The 15,782-nt window shown below is 36.1% G+C and overlaps 1 protein-coding gene across 4 annotated transcripts in view; it reads left to right on the top strand.

The window, feature by feature from the left end:
* Nucleotides 1-15,782, top strand: part of NRG3 (neuregulin 3) — a 1,143,185-nt gene that overhangs the window by 1,102,852 nt on the left and 24,551 nt on the right. For all 4 annotated transcript variants that reach the window (XM_054580450.1, XM_054580451.1, XM_054580453.1 and 1 more), the window contains exons 5-6: nt 3,267-3,369; nt 8,516-8,642. In XM_054580450.1, coding sequence (XP_054436425.1) covers nt 3,267-3,369; nt 8,516-8,642 — 230 coding nt within the window. The remainder of the gene's footprint in view (nt 1-3,266; nt 3,370-8,515; nt 8,643-15,782) is intronic.

A 15,782-nucleotide genomic window follows, 5' to 3' on the forward strand; every position in this document is an offset into this window, starting at 1 on the left:
TTACTGTAACTTTATAATAAGTCTTGGAACAAAGTAGTTTAATTCTTTCAACTTTGATTTCTTGGCTACCAAAATGTTGTTTTGGTTACTCTACATCTTTTGTATTTTCACATAGCATTTAAAGTCAACTTGTCAATTTCTAAAACAAAAGCAACAACAAAATTCCTCCTGATATTTTTAACAGAATTGTACTCAGTCTATCTAGTAATGTGACAAAAAATGCCATCTTAATAATATTGAGTCTTTCAATCCATAAACATGATATACATACCTTCATTTATTTAGATTTTCTGTAAATTCTCTCAATAATGTTTGGGTAGTTTTCATTGTACAGGTTTTGTGCATCTTTTGTTAATTTTACCTCTATGTACTTTATATTTCTGATGCTATTGTAAATAATAGTTTTATGTTAATTTCTGATTATTTGTTATTAAATAGACATACATTCCATTTTTGGATCATCTACCCTGCAACCTTATATCCTGCAAATTCACTAAACTTCCTTATTAGTTGTACCATTTTTTGTAGGTTTTATCAGCTTTTTGCACAGATGATCATGCTGTTTGAGAACAAAGATAATTGTTCTTCTACTTTTCCAAACTGAATGGATTGAATTTCTATTTTTTGCTTAATCCGTTGACTAAACTTCTAGTGCAACATTGAATAGAAGTGTTGAGAGTGTATATTCTTACTTTATTCTTGATTTTAGGGGAAACTATTTCAGCCTTCTATAATTTTATATATATATATATTCTTTATCAGGGTGATGAAGTCCCTTCTATTCCTAGTTTTTCAGAATTTTATTCTGGAATGAAAGTTATGTTTTTAAGTAACTTTTTCCTCTAATCTAATAATTCAATTATCTTATTGACTCATAAAATTGTGAATCAGTCCTGGCTGGTGTGGCTCAGTGGATTGAGAGCCAGCCTGTGAGCCAAAGTGTCGCTGGTTTGATTCCCAGTCAGGGCACAAGCCTGGGTTGCGGGCCAGGTCTCCAGTGGGGGATGTGTGAGAGGTAACCACACATTGATGTTTTTCTCCCTCTCTTTCTCCCTCCTTTCTCCTCTTTCTATAAATCAATCAATCAAATATTTAATAAAATTGTGAATTATATTTATTAAGTTTTAAATATTTTTATAATAGCTTATTTTTAGAGAGAGAGGAAGAGAGTGAGAAAGAGAGGCAGAGAAACATTGATTAGTTACCTCTCACATGTGCCACAACTGGGGACTGGGCCCACAACCCAGACATGTGCCCTACCCATGAATCAAACCAGCAACCTTTTTCTTTGCAGGGCAAAGCCCAACTAGATGAGCCTTACCAGTCAGGGCTCACATATTAATTTTCAAAATATTAAATCAAACTTTCATTCTTTATATAAACTGCACTTGGTCATCTCACTGGATTTGATTTCCTTAAATTTTGGTGAGAATTTTTGTATCTATGTCAATGAGGAATATATGTCTGTAATTTACTTTCTTTTTATACTTCTGTCTAGTTTTCATATAAAGGTAATGTTGGCATAATAGAATGAATTGGAATGTTTTTCCTTCCCTTCAATATTCAGTTATTGTGAAGACTCTGAGATAGAAGAAGACAATTATATCCAGAGGAATTGGTCTTTTATAAAAAGTTAGCATTTTCTCTAATTGCATTATTCTCTTACTTCAGTGTGCATGAGAAACACCAGAAAATTTTCTTCTGAATAGACATTTTGATTCAGAAGATTCAAAGTGAATCCATAGTTGGCCTTAGCAAAGAAAAACAAATTCTCCCCAGGTTATTCTGTTATACAGATCTTTGTCCTGAGGATTCTTAGTCAATTCAGTGTTTCTCAAATTATGTTTCACAGACCAGAAATGTCAGAATCATCTGGGAATTTTTTTAAATGTAAATGTTCTGTCCCCACTTCAGACCTACTAAAACAGTCTTTCTGAGAGAGAAAGTAGGTGGCAATCTGCCCTTTGATAACTTTCCAGGTGACTCCAATGCACAGTGAAGTTTGAGAACTACTGCATTATGTTAATAAGAGAGCCTAAAAGGAATACAGATGCAATTATTTTTATATATTTTGTGTTATAAATGGAGATGATACCATCTGTTCTGACTTATTTTTTATAACATATATGGTAGATCTGAGAATGAAGGAGAGAGAGTAAGTGAAATGTTTGAATAGTGTGAATAAGGTATGGATAAACTTTAGGAACATGCAGAAGCAGGCTGATGAGATTGTTAGTCACTACTAGATGTCTACGTAAGCAATGTGATTGTCAACCTTAATTGGTATCTGTTTTCCCAATTGTGCAATTTTCTCTCCAATTCTGAACTGTTCACTATAGAGGGGTAGAAAAAATGGTATCTTGGATTTGTACACAGTTATTTTACCAATGAGTAAAAGGGAATGAGAAAAGGATGCTGTGGATGAGGTTATTTGTAAGAGAGTAAATGACTGTAATCATGGACCATAGTCTCTATGCTCTATAAAAAGAGAAATGAAGACAAGGAGAAGATAATAACAGAAAGTTCTGAAATGTATAGATACAAGGTCTTTATGAGTTGGAAGAACTTTTAAGTAGATGCAATTTAGAAAATGAACTGGGAATAAAAATAATAATAGCTGAAAAGTGAAATGCTTTTTTATGGATTCTTATTTTTATGCAATAAGAATCTATAAGATGGGACATTGATAATAGAGATTGAGATTACTGCACCAGATCATTGGTACCGATGTCACAGAATGGGTTAATAAATATTCACACGCATAGTGGCATTGTCTTTCACTAGTAATGTCAATCAAAGTAGTGGGTAGATAAATTAGAAAATGATAGCCAAGGACCAAATCATAAAATGCAGTGGCATCAGTATCACATAAAATAAATTGGAAACCATCACTGTCACAGGAAAGTTCTAACTGACACATATTTGTTCTGTAGCAGATTAGTTTGAACCCCACCATAATTTCAAAAATGTATGTTCCTGGTACATCATAAAGTCATGGAATGTCTTTTGATAATGAGAAACTTAATTGTGATATCTATGTGTAACTTCTGATTTAGCCATGCAGGCACTAAAATAGGTAGGTAGTAACCAGCTCTCCTATGGACCATTGCAAAGAAATTGAATCTTATTAACTTTCTCATATTTCCCTATTCATGAACAAAAAGTTTGCTGTGAAAGATTTCTACCAGCTCAGAAGAACAAGGATGAAGATTGTCTCTTCTGTGTCCTGCTAACATCCATTCTAATTCTGTTTTTCATATCCACAGAGAGTGAAGAAGTTTATCAAAGGCAGGTGCTGTCAATTTCATGTATCATCTTTGGACTTGTCATCGTGGGCATGTTCTGTGCAGCATTCTACTTCAAAAGCAAGTAAGACCACTTCTCTCACCTGTTAAAAGGTTACTTCTCAGAGGAAGCACTTTGTCATTCTTTAAGTTCTCAGTCTTTCCTCCAGGCAGAGGGATCTTAATGCAATTGGTCCATCAAATATTTACAATGACTTAGAATCTTCTGTAGACTGCGGCAAGTGTATATAATATGTGTACGCAAGTGTGTGTTGTTTATCTTTGATGCACATAGTTATCCTTCCTATTTGTGATCGTAAAAACTTTATGCTCTTTGCACATTTTGATTACCTGCCAGAATTAAAGGGTCAGTGTCTGCCTGTGACTAAGGAGTTAACTACTCTGAACAGAGAAACCATTGATGTAGATTTAAACATTATCAACCAGTATCTAAACTTTTCCTAAAAAAAATGCTTTTTCTTTCATGGTATTTTTACCTGATATTATAAGGTTTTAACCAAATATGAAATATGAATATTATAAAATTTATTTTGATTCACCAGTTGGTATGCATATCTCAAATATGCTCTATAATTCCTTTGCTAAGAAAACAGGGTTTCTGCAGATAAAGGTACTTATTTTTGACTAATAAAGTAAGCTAAAATATGCATACATATTCATGTATATATATTTTAAATGAACTTTTGTAAACATATTTTATTTATGGAAATGGCATAAATAAAATGTATTTAAGATATGCAGATAAAAGTACTAAATTTTTCAGGTCCTTGTAAGGCATGTAGGCTTGAATAAGTTGGCACAGATTCTGTCCCTACAGCTTGTCTGAAATCCAGGTCAAAGCATAATTGCTTTTCATTGGACACATGTTTTTCTATTCATTTGCTCCTCTAAAATTGGATCAATTTCCAGATATAGTCCGTGATGTCTGCCTGCATGTTGTATATGTTGATCTTTAAAATAATAATGGAAACTCAGGTATGAATCAGGAATTAGTAACTATTACTTTTTAATAAGCTATTTCAGAATAAAGTTAGATTTTCAGAATTCTTTGAAAATAGTACAGAGTCCATATACCCAGACTCGGTTTCCCCTATTATTGCCTTATTTAGTGTAATACCTTTAATATTGAGGCAGTAGTACTAACTAAATTTCATGCTTCCAGATTTTTTTTAGTTTTTACCTAATAAGCTTTGTTTTGTTCCAGGGCCACATCCAGGATATCACATTAAATTTAATTATCACATCTCCTAGGCTACTCTTAGCTGTGAAAGTTGTTAGTGTTCATTTCTTTTGATTGCTCATTTTATATTTTTAACATTTTAATTGATTTTACTGGAATAACATTGGTTAATAAAAATTATATAGTTTTCAGGTGTTAGCATTCATTTTTAAACACTTATTCTTTGTCAGAGACACTGTGCTTTTTATGTATTATTTCCCATTTTGTACAGCAATGGAATTGCATGTTATTGTCACATTTTTTAAATATCAGAACTTAATTTAAAAATATTAATTTGTCAAAGCCACATAGTAGAAAATTGCAGATGGGATCTTTTCTTTTAAAAATAATAATTATTTTTTCAATTGTAGTTGACTTACAATATTGTATTAGTTTCAGGTATATGACATAGTGATTAGACACATATATCTTACCAACAGACACAGTCTTTGACTTTCCACACTTCTAGTTTAGATTGTGATTTAAGTATGCTCTAAACCACTCAACCATATTTGGCTTATATAACCCTTTCATTAGATAGTGAAACTGCTTGGACTGAATCAAGAATGTCTTCCCTGGTGCAACCCAGAGCACTATTTATTTATCTTTCTAAGGGGCTACATTACAGAGTGGTCAGGATTTCACATATGTCGGCCATGCCTGCGTTCATGTCTTTAGTCTGCCACTTGTTTGCAAATTACATCCAGTCCCTTACCTTTGGTTTCCTTCTTGGTAAAATGTGGCCAAAAATATATCTACTTCCTAGAATATATTAAGGATTAATGGGATAATACCGTAAAAATGATGCCATAGTGTTAAAAAAATAAATATTCAATGAGGGCTTGATACTGTTAACAGCTATATGTTTCCACTCTAGAACTTAGAGGCTGGGGAAACTCAAGTGAATTTGTGCAATGGAGCAGAGAGGAGTGATCACTCCTGACTGGGAGCTACAAGGGTCTCCCGCGCGTGCTGTATGCAAGAAAGAAATTGTGTATTTAACAATAAATAAATTGCTATGAAGAAGTACTTTAGCACTTATTTTTAGTGTGTAATTTATAGTGGAGCACATTTAAATAAAGACTGATTATCACAAACCCAAGAATGGAGAACAGCTGGATAACTAGAGGACTCTGTCTTCCCGGCTGTCAGTCTCCCTCTCTTTGGGGAGAAGGTGGGCTCTAAGACCAACATCTGGGGCTCAGTGAGCTGTCAGGGGGTTTAACAAAAACACTGTTCAATATCAGATTCATTATGGGCAGCTCAAAGGACTGAGCCACTAGAGCCTGACCATCTGGGACACATTTTCATTATAAAATAAATAAATAAGGAAATGTGAGAAGAATGAAGTGATAATAAAATTTGAAGCCTTTTCCAAATGAAGTTATTGATCCCATTAAGTGTATATTTCCTTCTCTGAGTAGTATTTTCAGGCATGGCCTTTCTTTATTTTTCTGGCCTGAGAGGAATGCCACACCAAGCACCAAGCATCTAATCTACAGAGCTGAGAGCAATGTAAATTCTTATAACACCCTCACATAACATTCTCTGTGCTTACTACTGGACTTATAAGTCCTCTTCAAAATCCCTGATCAGACTGTACCTTGATATTTCCTCACTTTCATACATACTTTCAGTTAGTTTATATGCATGTAGTTTCTTTACCTTATCTCAAAAGTCTTAAGTCTTCTAGGATTCTAGGACCTCCCTATCATTTGTTTCCAAGTAAAATCACTTGAACCTCCATCCTATATGCTGGGAAGTACTGTTCCTGGACAGAGAAAGTCAGGGGTTATCCAAAAGCTCACATTCTCCTCATCTCTTTAATTAAAATTTATGTTTTAATTTCCTATAATCCCTGATTCCACCAGTCTGGTCCTTTCTCCACTTTCTTGTCACTCTTGGTATGCATGACCTCACTAGATAGAATATTACAGCAGGTGGTTAGCCGGTGAAAGTTTGAAGGTAATATGATTAGGTAGAAGTGAAGAACACCTTCTTGAATTTAAAGAATTTTCTGAGTTAATTAAACTCCAACATCTCTGAAGGACACAATGAAAGAAATTCTCATCATTCCCAATAAGTCAATATATCGTATATTTCCCAAAAACTAAATTATGGAATTACTGAAAAGAAAGTATTTCTATTTATTTCTTAGGAGAATAATTGGTTCTTTTCTTTGTGCCAAGCCCCCTCTCACTGCTTCATGATGATTTACTCATGTGGGACCTTCTGATTTTCCCTTTGCTTCATCAATGAATTCCTGATAGGATTTTGTGGTTATAATGTGGTTCTAAAAATGCAATGATTGATTTATTTTAACAAGAGGCTACAGATTAGCTGTTAGGAAGTAGAAAGATAATTATAATTGGATTAAAGCAACTAAAAGTTCTGGAGATAAAAGCCCCCTCACCCCCGGTGCCCATAAATGATTGAAAAGATGAAAGAAGTATTTAATCAGAATACATCACACTCATGCTGTAAATTCGAAAGAAGTCATGATGCTCGAAATTTCCAAATCCTGTAGCAAATGCTGTGACTTGCTTGTGGGAGATGCAATTAATACTATCTTTTCTTTTCTCTTTGAGCCAGTGTTCTAATTCCTCTGCAGCATCTGCCCATCCTAGCTTGCTAAAAGATGAGGAGGGAAGAGATCAACACTTCACATGTGCTCTCACATTTAGTTTTCACATATGGAAGATAGCTCTTAAAAACTCTATTTGTAGATGAGGAAACTGAGGCTCCGAGACAGTTAGGCTATCAATCTGTTTTGATTGAGGATGCAAATCCCAGTTGCTCTGATACTTGAGCCTAAACTCTGCAGAGTGCTTTCTGGCTGGTGAAGCTCCCTGCAAGAGCCAGTGTTCCTATGTTCTCCACCAGAGCTCTGACCTTGACAGGACCTTGGGGAAGAAGCAAATTGCAGGGCAGATGATTCTGCAAAGTCTTTTGTTTGCTTTCTTTTGTTTGTTTATTTGTTTTATTGGTGCTGAGTCTTCTGCTGATAGATTAATTGCTGTAAAGCTTTTGGGAGAAAGCAGCTAGTAATGCAGTGATTTGTTGCATCTCAGATAACAGTCACCCCACATATGCAGGCAGGGGTACTTTATCTGGAGTCTAAAAACTGATAGTGACTTCAGCATTCCCACTTATAAGCTTTACGACCACAGGCAAGTGGTTTGACAGTTCTCAGTGGTGGTTAAGAGTACAGAATATGCAGCCATATTGATTGGGTCCAAACCTGCTCCACTACTTACCAGTTATGTAAATGTGGGCACATAATTTAAATTTCTGTGTGTCAGTTTTCTCATCTAATAAATAAGCGTAGAATTAATGATTTGTCACACAGAATTATTGCGAATAAGTGCACTGATGTTTGGTGCATAGTAGGTGCTCTTAAAGTGTTAACTATTTTTGTTATTTACAAAAACTACTCACAAAGGGATAAAAGAACTATATGTAGGGTTGATGATAACAATAAATGAGCTGTTTTTAAACAGTATTGAAGAAAAAATACACACATTAAGGTACATATGCCAGCCATACAATAAAGCTACACATATTTGAATTCTGCAGATACAAATGTAACTTGTCAAGTAGGTTACATGTGTCTGTCAGCCCAAGCTTCACATTTCCCACTGGTCACTTTTTCAGAGTATTTCTAACTCTTTGCAGCTGACCACTCTGGGTTAGGGACCTCTCGCATCCATGAGAGGAAAGGCAATGCATTATGCTTCTGTCTGTCTTCAGAGCACCATTGGGTGTGAGTCCCTGGTTGACGATGGATAATACCACATTCTCTCCAAGTTGGAAATAGTCCTTGGTGGAGTTGAAAATGAGGGAATGATTCTCTTTGTTATCTAGCTTTAGTAACTGTTTATCTAGCTTTAGTAACTGACAAAAATAAATGATAGGAATGAATGAAAATCAAGAAAATATGCATAGCATAAATTTATATAACTATTTATACATTTTTTACTTAAACCTACAGAAAACAAGCTAAACAAATTCAAGAGCAGCTGAAAGAGCCACAGAATGGTAAAAACTACAGTCTCAAAGTGTCCAGCACAATGGCTAAGTCAGAACACTTGGTGAAGAATCATGTCCAGCTGCAAAATGTAAGTTATGTGTTTCTCCATCTCTTCCTGCAGCCCTGATCAGTGCTTTCAGTGCTTTCAGTCCTGAGAGATGGGAAGCCTGCGATCAGATGTGTATTTTTTTTCAGTGCTATGTAGATATTTCCTTATATCATCTTGCAGTTCCATGTGTGCATATGAGTGAATACATGTACTGGATGAAAGAGAAAAATTAAATCTCAGCTCTTGATTACAATAGGTAATATAAATTAGTCTCTGGAAGCAAAAAGAGTTTTAGTTGTTTGTTCCGTAATCATTTACTGAATCCTTACTTTGTGTCAGAAATTGTGCTGGGCAGGAGGGATACAATGTTCCCTACCATATGGGAACATATGTGTAGTAAGAAATACAAACACTAAAACCAGAGATGTATAGGCTGAGATGGTTGATATTGGAACAGAAATTGAAGAAGAAACAAGAGAGGAATGGGAGTGGTGAGGGGTGAAGCATGTGTGGAGGCTGCCTCTTAAAAAAGTCAGGGTTGAGCTGGGTTTTGAAGAATATGAAAGGTTCATCAGATAGTCAGAGACTAAAGGACAAAATACTAGAACTAACAGAAAGAATAAAGTTATGTAATCTTAAGAATCCATGCTATGCTCAGGCTTTCCAACATAAGGGGTTTGAGCGAAGGCCAAGGTGACAAAGTTAGGAGGTGCGAGTTGTGGTCCCACAGTCAGTACTTCCTAACAACTTGAGGTTCAATGCAAACTCTTTGAATCCTACATCTTGCTAAAGTAGTTTTAATCATTTCTGAGATATATTGCAAAACAATAAATTTAAGGCAATTGAATACCATCTAAGACATACTGATATATTCCTCTCAGGGTAGCAATTCTGTCTCCACACAAGGCTGCACTTCCAGATTCTCAGGCACAATATGAAGGAACAAAGGCCACAGTGTAAACCTAGTATTTGAGCATAATAGGCAATCACCCAAGACACTTTCCACCCCTCCAAATGTGAAAATCACTGGGAATTTATACATTATTTGTGATTCTAAGAAATCATTACCCAAAAAGTTACCATTATGTTGGGCATAACAGATGTACTTAGGTGTTTAATGCAGAATTCACAAATAAGAATTGCTTTCCGCCAAAGTTTTATTTAACTTGTAATCATGGCTATGTGCAGAGATTCTTCTTTTCTGAAACAGAAAGAATGCTTTTGCTAATGATTTCTAATGGGTATAATCCCACCACCCTAAAACAAATGCAGTGATGGAGGGCTTCAATTACTTAGCAACTGGACCTGTCAAAGATAAACAAAGACAGCCAGTAGTTCAAATGATAAAGACTGATTATAATCAGTAATATACTATTGTGTTATGGAGGAGGGTCCAGTGTGAACTGAACTCAACTTCGATTTGTATAGAGGTGACTGTGTTTTTTCAAGAAAGAATGATGGAATGGGGAAATTGGGGGGGGGGGGGCTGGACACTGGAGGCTTAATAGAATCAGAGAAGTGAAAAATTACAGAGTTGGTCAGTGTAAATGTGATTAGACTAGCTGTGTCTGTTAGCGACCAATTACTGAATTTAGGATTCTATACTTCTACAGAGACTGGGAGACAGAAGCCCTATCCTTCCTATTGATTATATTTCAAAGAAATGGTTTTCAGGTCCTTGAGAAACACTCCTGAGTTGCAGGAGATGCATATATACCTCAGAGTGACAAAGGAGGATTTATGATTGTAAGCCCTTTTTAGTAAAGGATCTAGAAAAGGCAGGTCAGGGGCCTGTGCTCAGGTGTTGGCTAGATCAAAGAGTAAATTCCTTTGGAGACTTTGAGAGGCTTTTGTTCTTGTTGCTTTTTTTGTTTTTGTTTTTGTTTTGTTTTGTTTCCAGACAAGTCTTTTAAAGTGTATCTAGGGTCGTCCTAAGGGTAGACTTGAGCTGTTAGAAACAATGTCAAAGTTTACTCAAGCCTTTTAGTGTCTGTGAGTGGATGAATGGATGAAAGCATTAGTACTGAGAACCTGCAGTTTTTATAGGCCAAAGTGAAGACCTCCTCAAAAAGAGGGCTGGGCGAAGCCTGTCCAAAGTTTGGTCAAGAAGAATGTCTTTGTTTGACCCTATGCATTTTACAGGGTTGTAGCAAAAGACACACACAGTTTTGTATCCTTTTTTTCACTAAACATGATTAATACCATTTTCTGTCTGATCTGTAATCTCTAAATTCATTTGGGAGACAGAATAAAGGTCCACATAGTGGCCACTACACAATTTTCATCCTTCCCTTCCTAGTAGACATTCATGTTCTTTCCCTTGTATACTATGAAAGCAATATTAAAATAACCTTCATTCCTGTGCTCTTCCCACCCTTCATTTGATTGGATTTATTAGGATTAGACAAACACCCAGGAAATTACTAACTATAAAGATTCTGGCACTTGAAAGACCTTTGGGTACAGGTGATTTTATTTTATTTTTTTCTCACTCCTCCCTTTTCTCCAGCCTGTACCTTCTGCCAGGACATTTTGTATGTTGGCTCAGAGCAGCAGAGTGTGGGCCCAACTGGATCATCCCACAGGGCCCTCACAAGGACAAGGGGAAGCATCTTTTTATATTCACCCTATTTTTTAATAAAGAGGGTGTATAAATAGGACACTTTGTCTCTGAGTTGTGATGAGGTCAACTAGGATAACACATTTCAAGAGATCATCAGTCTAAAGAGCTAAATAGAAATCGGGAGTTCAGACAGAGAATAGATAGGAGAGGAAAGCTTTTAAGGACCCTGAAAGAAGAAAAGTGCATGGAGGAGACATATGCATGCCAACATGGAGTAGAGGGCAGAGGAGATGATAAATATACTGATGCACAGAATAGCCACCACCAACCAAAAATTATAAAGAGTGCTGTGCAAATCCAAGCCCAAGCTCAAGCTGCAAAATGTGTCCATTAAGAAAGCCTAGCAGAGGAGTTCTTTCACAGTCTTTCCCACTGCGAGCATTTATTTCTACTATGTGATGAGTGCCTTGTTATCTAAGTACACTATAACTCTTGGGAGGAAAAATTTCCTACTTTCCTATCATATCAAGTAAATATGTATTTTATCTTAAAGTGCAGGTTAACTACTTGAAATTGTTTGCAAATTGCAGTGTTTAACAAATGAATTTTCCATATCTGGCATTTTCTTAAGTTAATTAAACCTTCACAGGGAAGGGTTTCACTTTACAGTCATTTAGCAAGATGCAGAACACCTGGTCCAGTGAAGCAACGTGATAGCCTGGAAACACTTGACTTGGAGGCTGCAGGAATAGATCTGGCAGTGAGTGCCTTAGAAGCATCTAGTCCTTCTCAATCATTTACAGATGAGGCATTTGTGACTCTAAGAGATGCACTGACCTCATTTGCTTGTATCATCTGTGAGAGAGATAGAGCCAGCGCTGCAATTATAACCTCCAGACCAGCCAAGGGACTGAACTTCTCAGCCTGGTTCAGGGGTCAGAAAGAGGAGTAATAGAAAACAAGATGATTTATATATGTATTAACTATTTGGTAAGTACCAGGCATTTTATTAAAGACTAGGGATATAATGATGACCAAAAATGACAGTGTCTCTCCTTTCAAGGAGCTTACTGATTACTCCAGGTGATAGAGACTAGTCAAGTAATATACCACAACAAATGTGCTAAGACCTATAACCAACAGTGAACAGCACTGTTAGAGCTTATAGAAGGTAGGTCTGGGAGTTAACCTGATAATACGAAGGGCAAAGAATTCTGAGAAGAGCCAATTAAGTAACATGTGCTCCGTCCCCTGACTAAAGGGACACCTAGTTGAGCTGGAGTGGTGGGTGAGTGGTAGAGGGTGGGGGTGGAGAGGACTGTCTGGAAAGGGTGTCTACGTATGTTATTTTGCTTCAGTGGAAATGCGTTAAAGTTTGATAACAAAACTCTCAAATTTTTCTTCATGCTCTAATACAGTGTGCCAGTATTTTCAAAATAGCAACAATAAATGGTTAAGTTGTTTTTAATTAATTCCATTATAGGTCCAGGTGAAATCATGCTCTAAAACATAACTACTCTCTTTCACCATTCCCTTGACTAATGAGTCAGGCTTGAAATAATTTGTGTGGGTGTGTGGTACAAAAAGTATTTTTTGAATATGCAGGTGTACAACACTTGCTTTGACACAATTATGAGGTAACAAACATTTTTCTACTCCATCTCAAACTTACCATTAATTAAAGAGGCTGAATGATATCAGTTGACCTGTACCATGAAAGCTCATAGATTTGCTAGAGAATCCATTGTGAAAAATTAAACTGCTTTATGTTTGCAATGAATGGTTCCAAATGCCCTCTTTTAAAGAGTTGATAACTAAATACTATAATCAAGCACAAATATATATATGTAGTTTATCCATAAGATGTAAATTATTATTTTTTAAATTAGACTTATTAGAGTGACATTGGTTAATAAGATCATATAGGTTTTCAGTGTACAATTCTATGATATATCATCTATATATTGCATTATGTGTCCACTACCCAAAGTCAGTTCTTCCTTCACCATGTGTTTGAGCCCTCTTACCCTTTCCTCAGCTGCACCGCCTGCCCCCTGGTAACCACCATACTGTTGTTTATGTTTATGAGTTTTTTATTGTTTTTCTTGTCTGCTCATTTGTTGTTTTCAGCTTTATATCCCACATACGAGTGAAATCGTATGGTTCTTTTTCTGTCCAACATTTTACTTAACATGATATTCTCAAGATGTATCCATGTTGTCACAAATTGCAGTATTTCATCTTTTTTATGGCTTAGTAGTATTCCATTGTGTGTGTGTGTGTGTGTGTATCACATCTACTTTATCTAGTATCTAGCAAAGAACAGTTCAGTTGTTTTTGTGTCTTAGCCTCTTTGAATAATGCAGCAATAAACATAGATGTGCAGTATTTTTATGAATGAATGTTTTTAATTTTGGGGGGTAGATACCCATAAGTGGGGTGCCTGGGTCAAACAGTAATTCTATTTTCAGGTTTTTGAGAACCTCTGTACTGTTTTCCATAGTGGCTGTACCAGTTTACATTCCCACCAGCATTGAATGAGGGTTCCTTTTTCTCCACAATCTCTCCAACATTTGTTATTGTCTTTTTTGGTAATAGCCATTCTAACAGGTATGAGATGATATCTCATTGTAGTTTTGCTTTGAATTTCCCTAACAGCTAGTGAAGTTGAGCAACTGTTTTCACAAAGACATAGATAAACTGGGAGCATTCAGATTGTGTGTGCTAAGTGCCATTGGGCTTTGCTATGTGTCATTGGGTAGGCTTTGGCCCCTGGTTATTCTATGAATGAGTGATGTCCACAATGTTCTGCCCTCAGTAGCTCTGCTCAGCTCCTGTAGACTCGTGCCTATGGCCCCTTTTAGGGAGTCAATCCATTTCATATTTGTTCTTCCTCTTTTCCTGATACTTTTTATTTTCCTCAGCATTGTTGTCTTTTAGCAGAAAGACAGACATTTAAAACTGTTTAAAAATACCCTCTCTCGCTTATTTCATGGGGTTCCAGAGCAGGGGATTATCAGCTGTATCAACATTGCTTTCTAACACAGACACTGCTTTCATTGAACCTTCGGACTCCTGCTGAGTGTAAGCCACAGAGCTAGACATAACATAGTTGTTACTCTGCTTCCAACATGTGCATGCCTCGTTTGACTGATCTATTGATTCTAACAAACACCAACAATGTGTTAGGAGTGAGGTGGGTGATGGTGCAAACAACAGTGACTGTCCTCAGCACCTAAAACACTGCCACAAAAGCTGTCAGGGAAGCCAATAGGGGTGAGTGCTGCCCTATTAAATAAGAATATTGACCAGGGCCTACGTGGGTGTTTAAAGGAAAATCATTTCAGCTCTTGCTGTGCAAACACATGAATGGACTGTGTCATCTCCTTATTGGCTATTAATGTGACATTTTGTGTATTATATATCAAATGAGGTTTTAACAAAACAGGCACACACATAAAAAAGTTGCTATCTGTGTGAGTGCAGGGAAAGAACATGGAATCAACTGCTGTAATTGTAACATTGCATAGAAATGTTAATGAAAGGGCTGTATAGACAACTGCTCTGAGCACTTCAACTTCACTGAGATATCATCTGATAGATAAAGTTGCACATGCCTGAATGCTGCCCAGGGATGGAACTGCATACATTTGAGGAGGAACCACAATAAATGCTTTCAGTCTAGACCATAAATTGTCCAAAGGCTGTAACCCTGGCCAGTTAAGCTACCTTTAAGGAGGGCTGGTACATACTGTTTTTGGTGAGTGGGTTATAGATCTTGAGGGTATATAACTGAGCTACTCAGAAAACTAAAGGGAGACTAAATTCAGCCTTCAGTCTCTAAGTTCTTTTTTCTTCTTTTTTGGTGTGTCTTTTGCTTTTAAAAAATACATTTTTAGTTTTAAGTAGACTTTATTTTTTAGGACAGTTTTATATTTACAGAAAGCTTGTGAAGATAATGCAAAGTTTCCTTTTATACTGTACTCACTTTCCCCTGTTATTAAGATAGTACATTACTATGATACATTTGATACAATTCATGAACCCATGTTGATGTATTGTTACTTACTCACATCCATAGTTTACTCAAATGTCCTTAAATTTTACTTAATAGCTTCTTCTGTTTCAGGATCCCTTCCAGAAGACAATATTACATTTAGTTGTTATGTCTCCTTAGGCTACTCTTGGCTGTGACAATTTGTCAGATTTTTTGTGTTTTAATGACCATGACAGCTTTTAGGAGTACCAGTCAACTATTTTGTTAGGATGTTCTTATATCAGAATTAATTTGATGTTTTTCTCATGACTAGAATGGTGTTACCAGATTTTGAGAGAAAGAAAATAGAAGTACCAGTTTTATCACATATCAAAATTGCACACTATCAACGTGATTTCTTACTGGTGATGATTGTTTTTTGTCATCTATCTGAGGTAGTAATTACCAGTTATCTTTTTTCCTGTCTTTCTTTTTATAAAGCTCTCTTTGGGAGGAAGTGACTATGTGTAGCCCACACTTAGTGAGTGGGGATTTATGTTCCCCTTTCGTGTGGATGGATTATCTACCTAAGTTTTTCAGAATTCTACTGCAAAAAGTTTGTCTCTTCTTCTCATTTATT

Source organism: Pteronotus mesoamericanus, unplaced genomic scaffold (assembly GCF_021234165.1).
Source record: "Pteronotus mesoamericanus isolate MK-2021 breed Mesoamerican mustached bat unplaced genomic scaffold, CSHL_Meso_final contig_59, whole genome shotgun sequence".
In the NCBI taxonomy this organism is placed as follows: domain Eukaryota; kingdom Metazoa; phylum Chordata; class Mammalia; order Chiroptera; family Mormoopidae; genus Pteronotus; species Pteronotus mesoamericanus.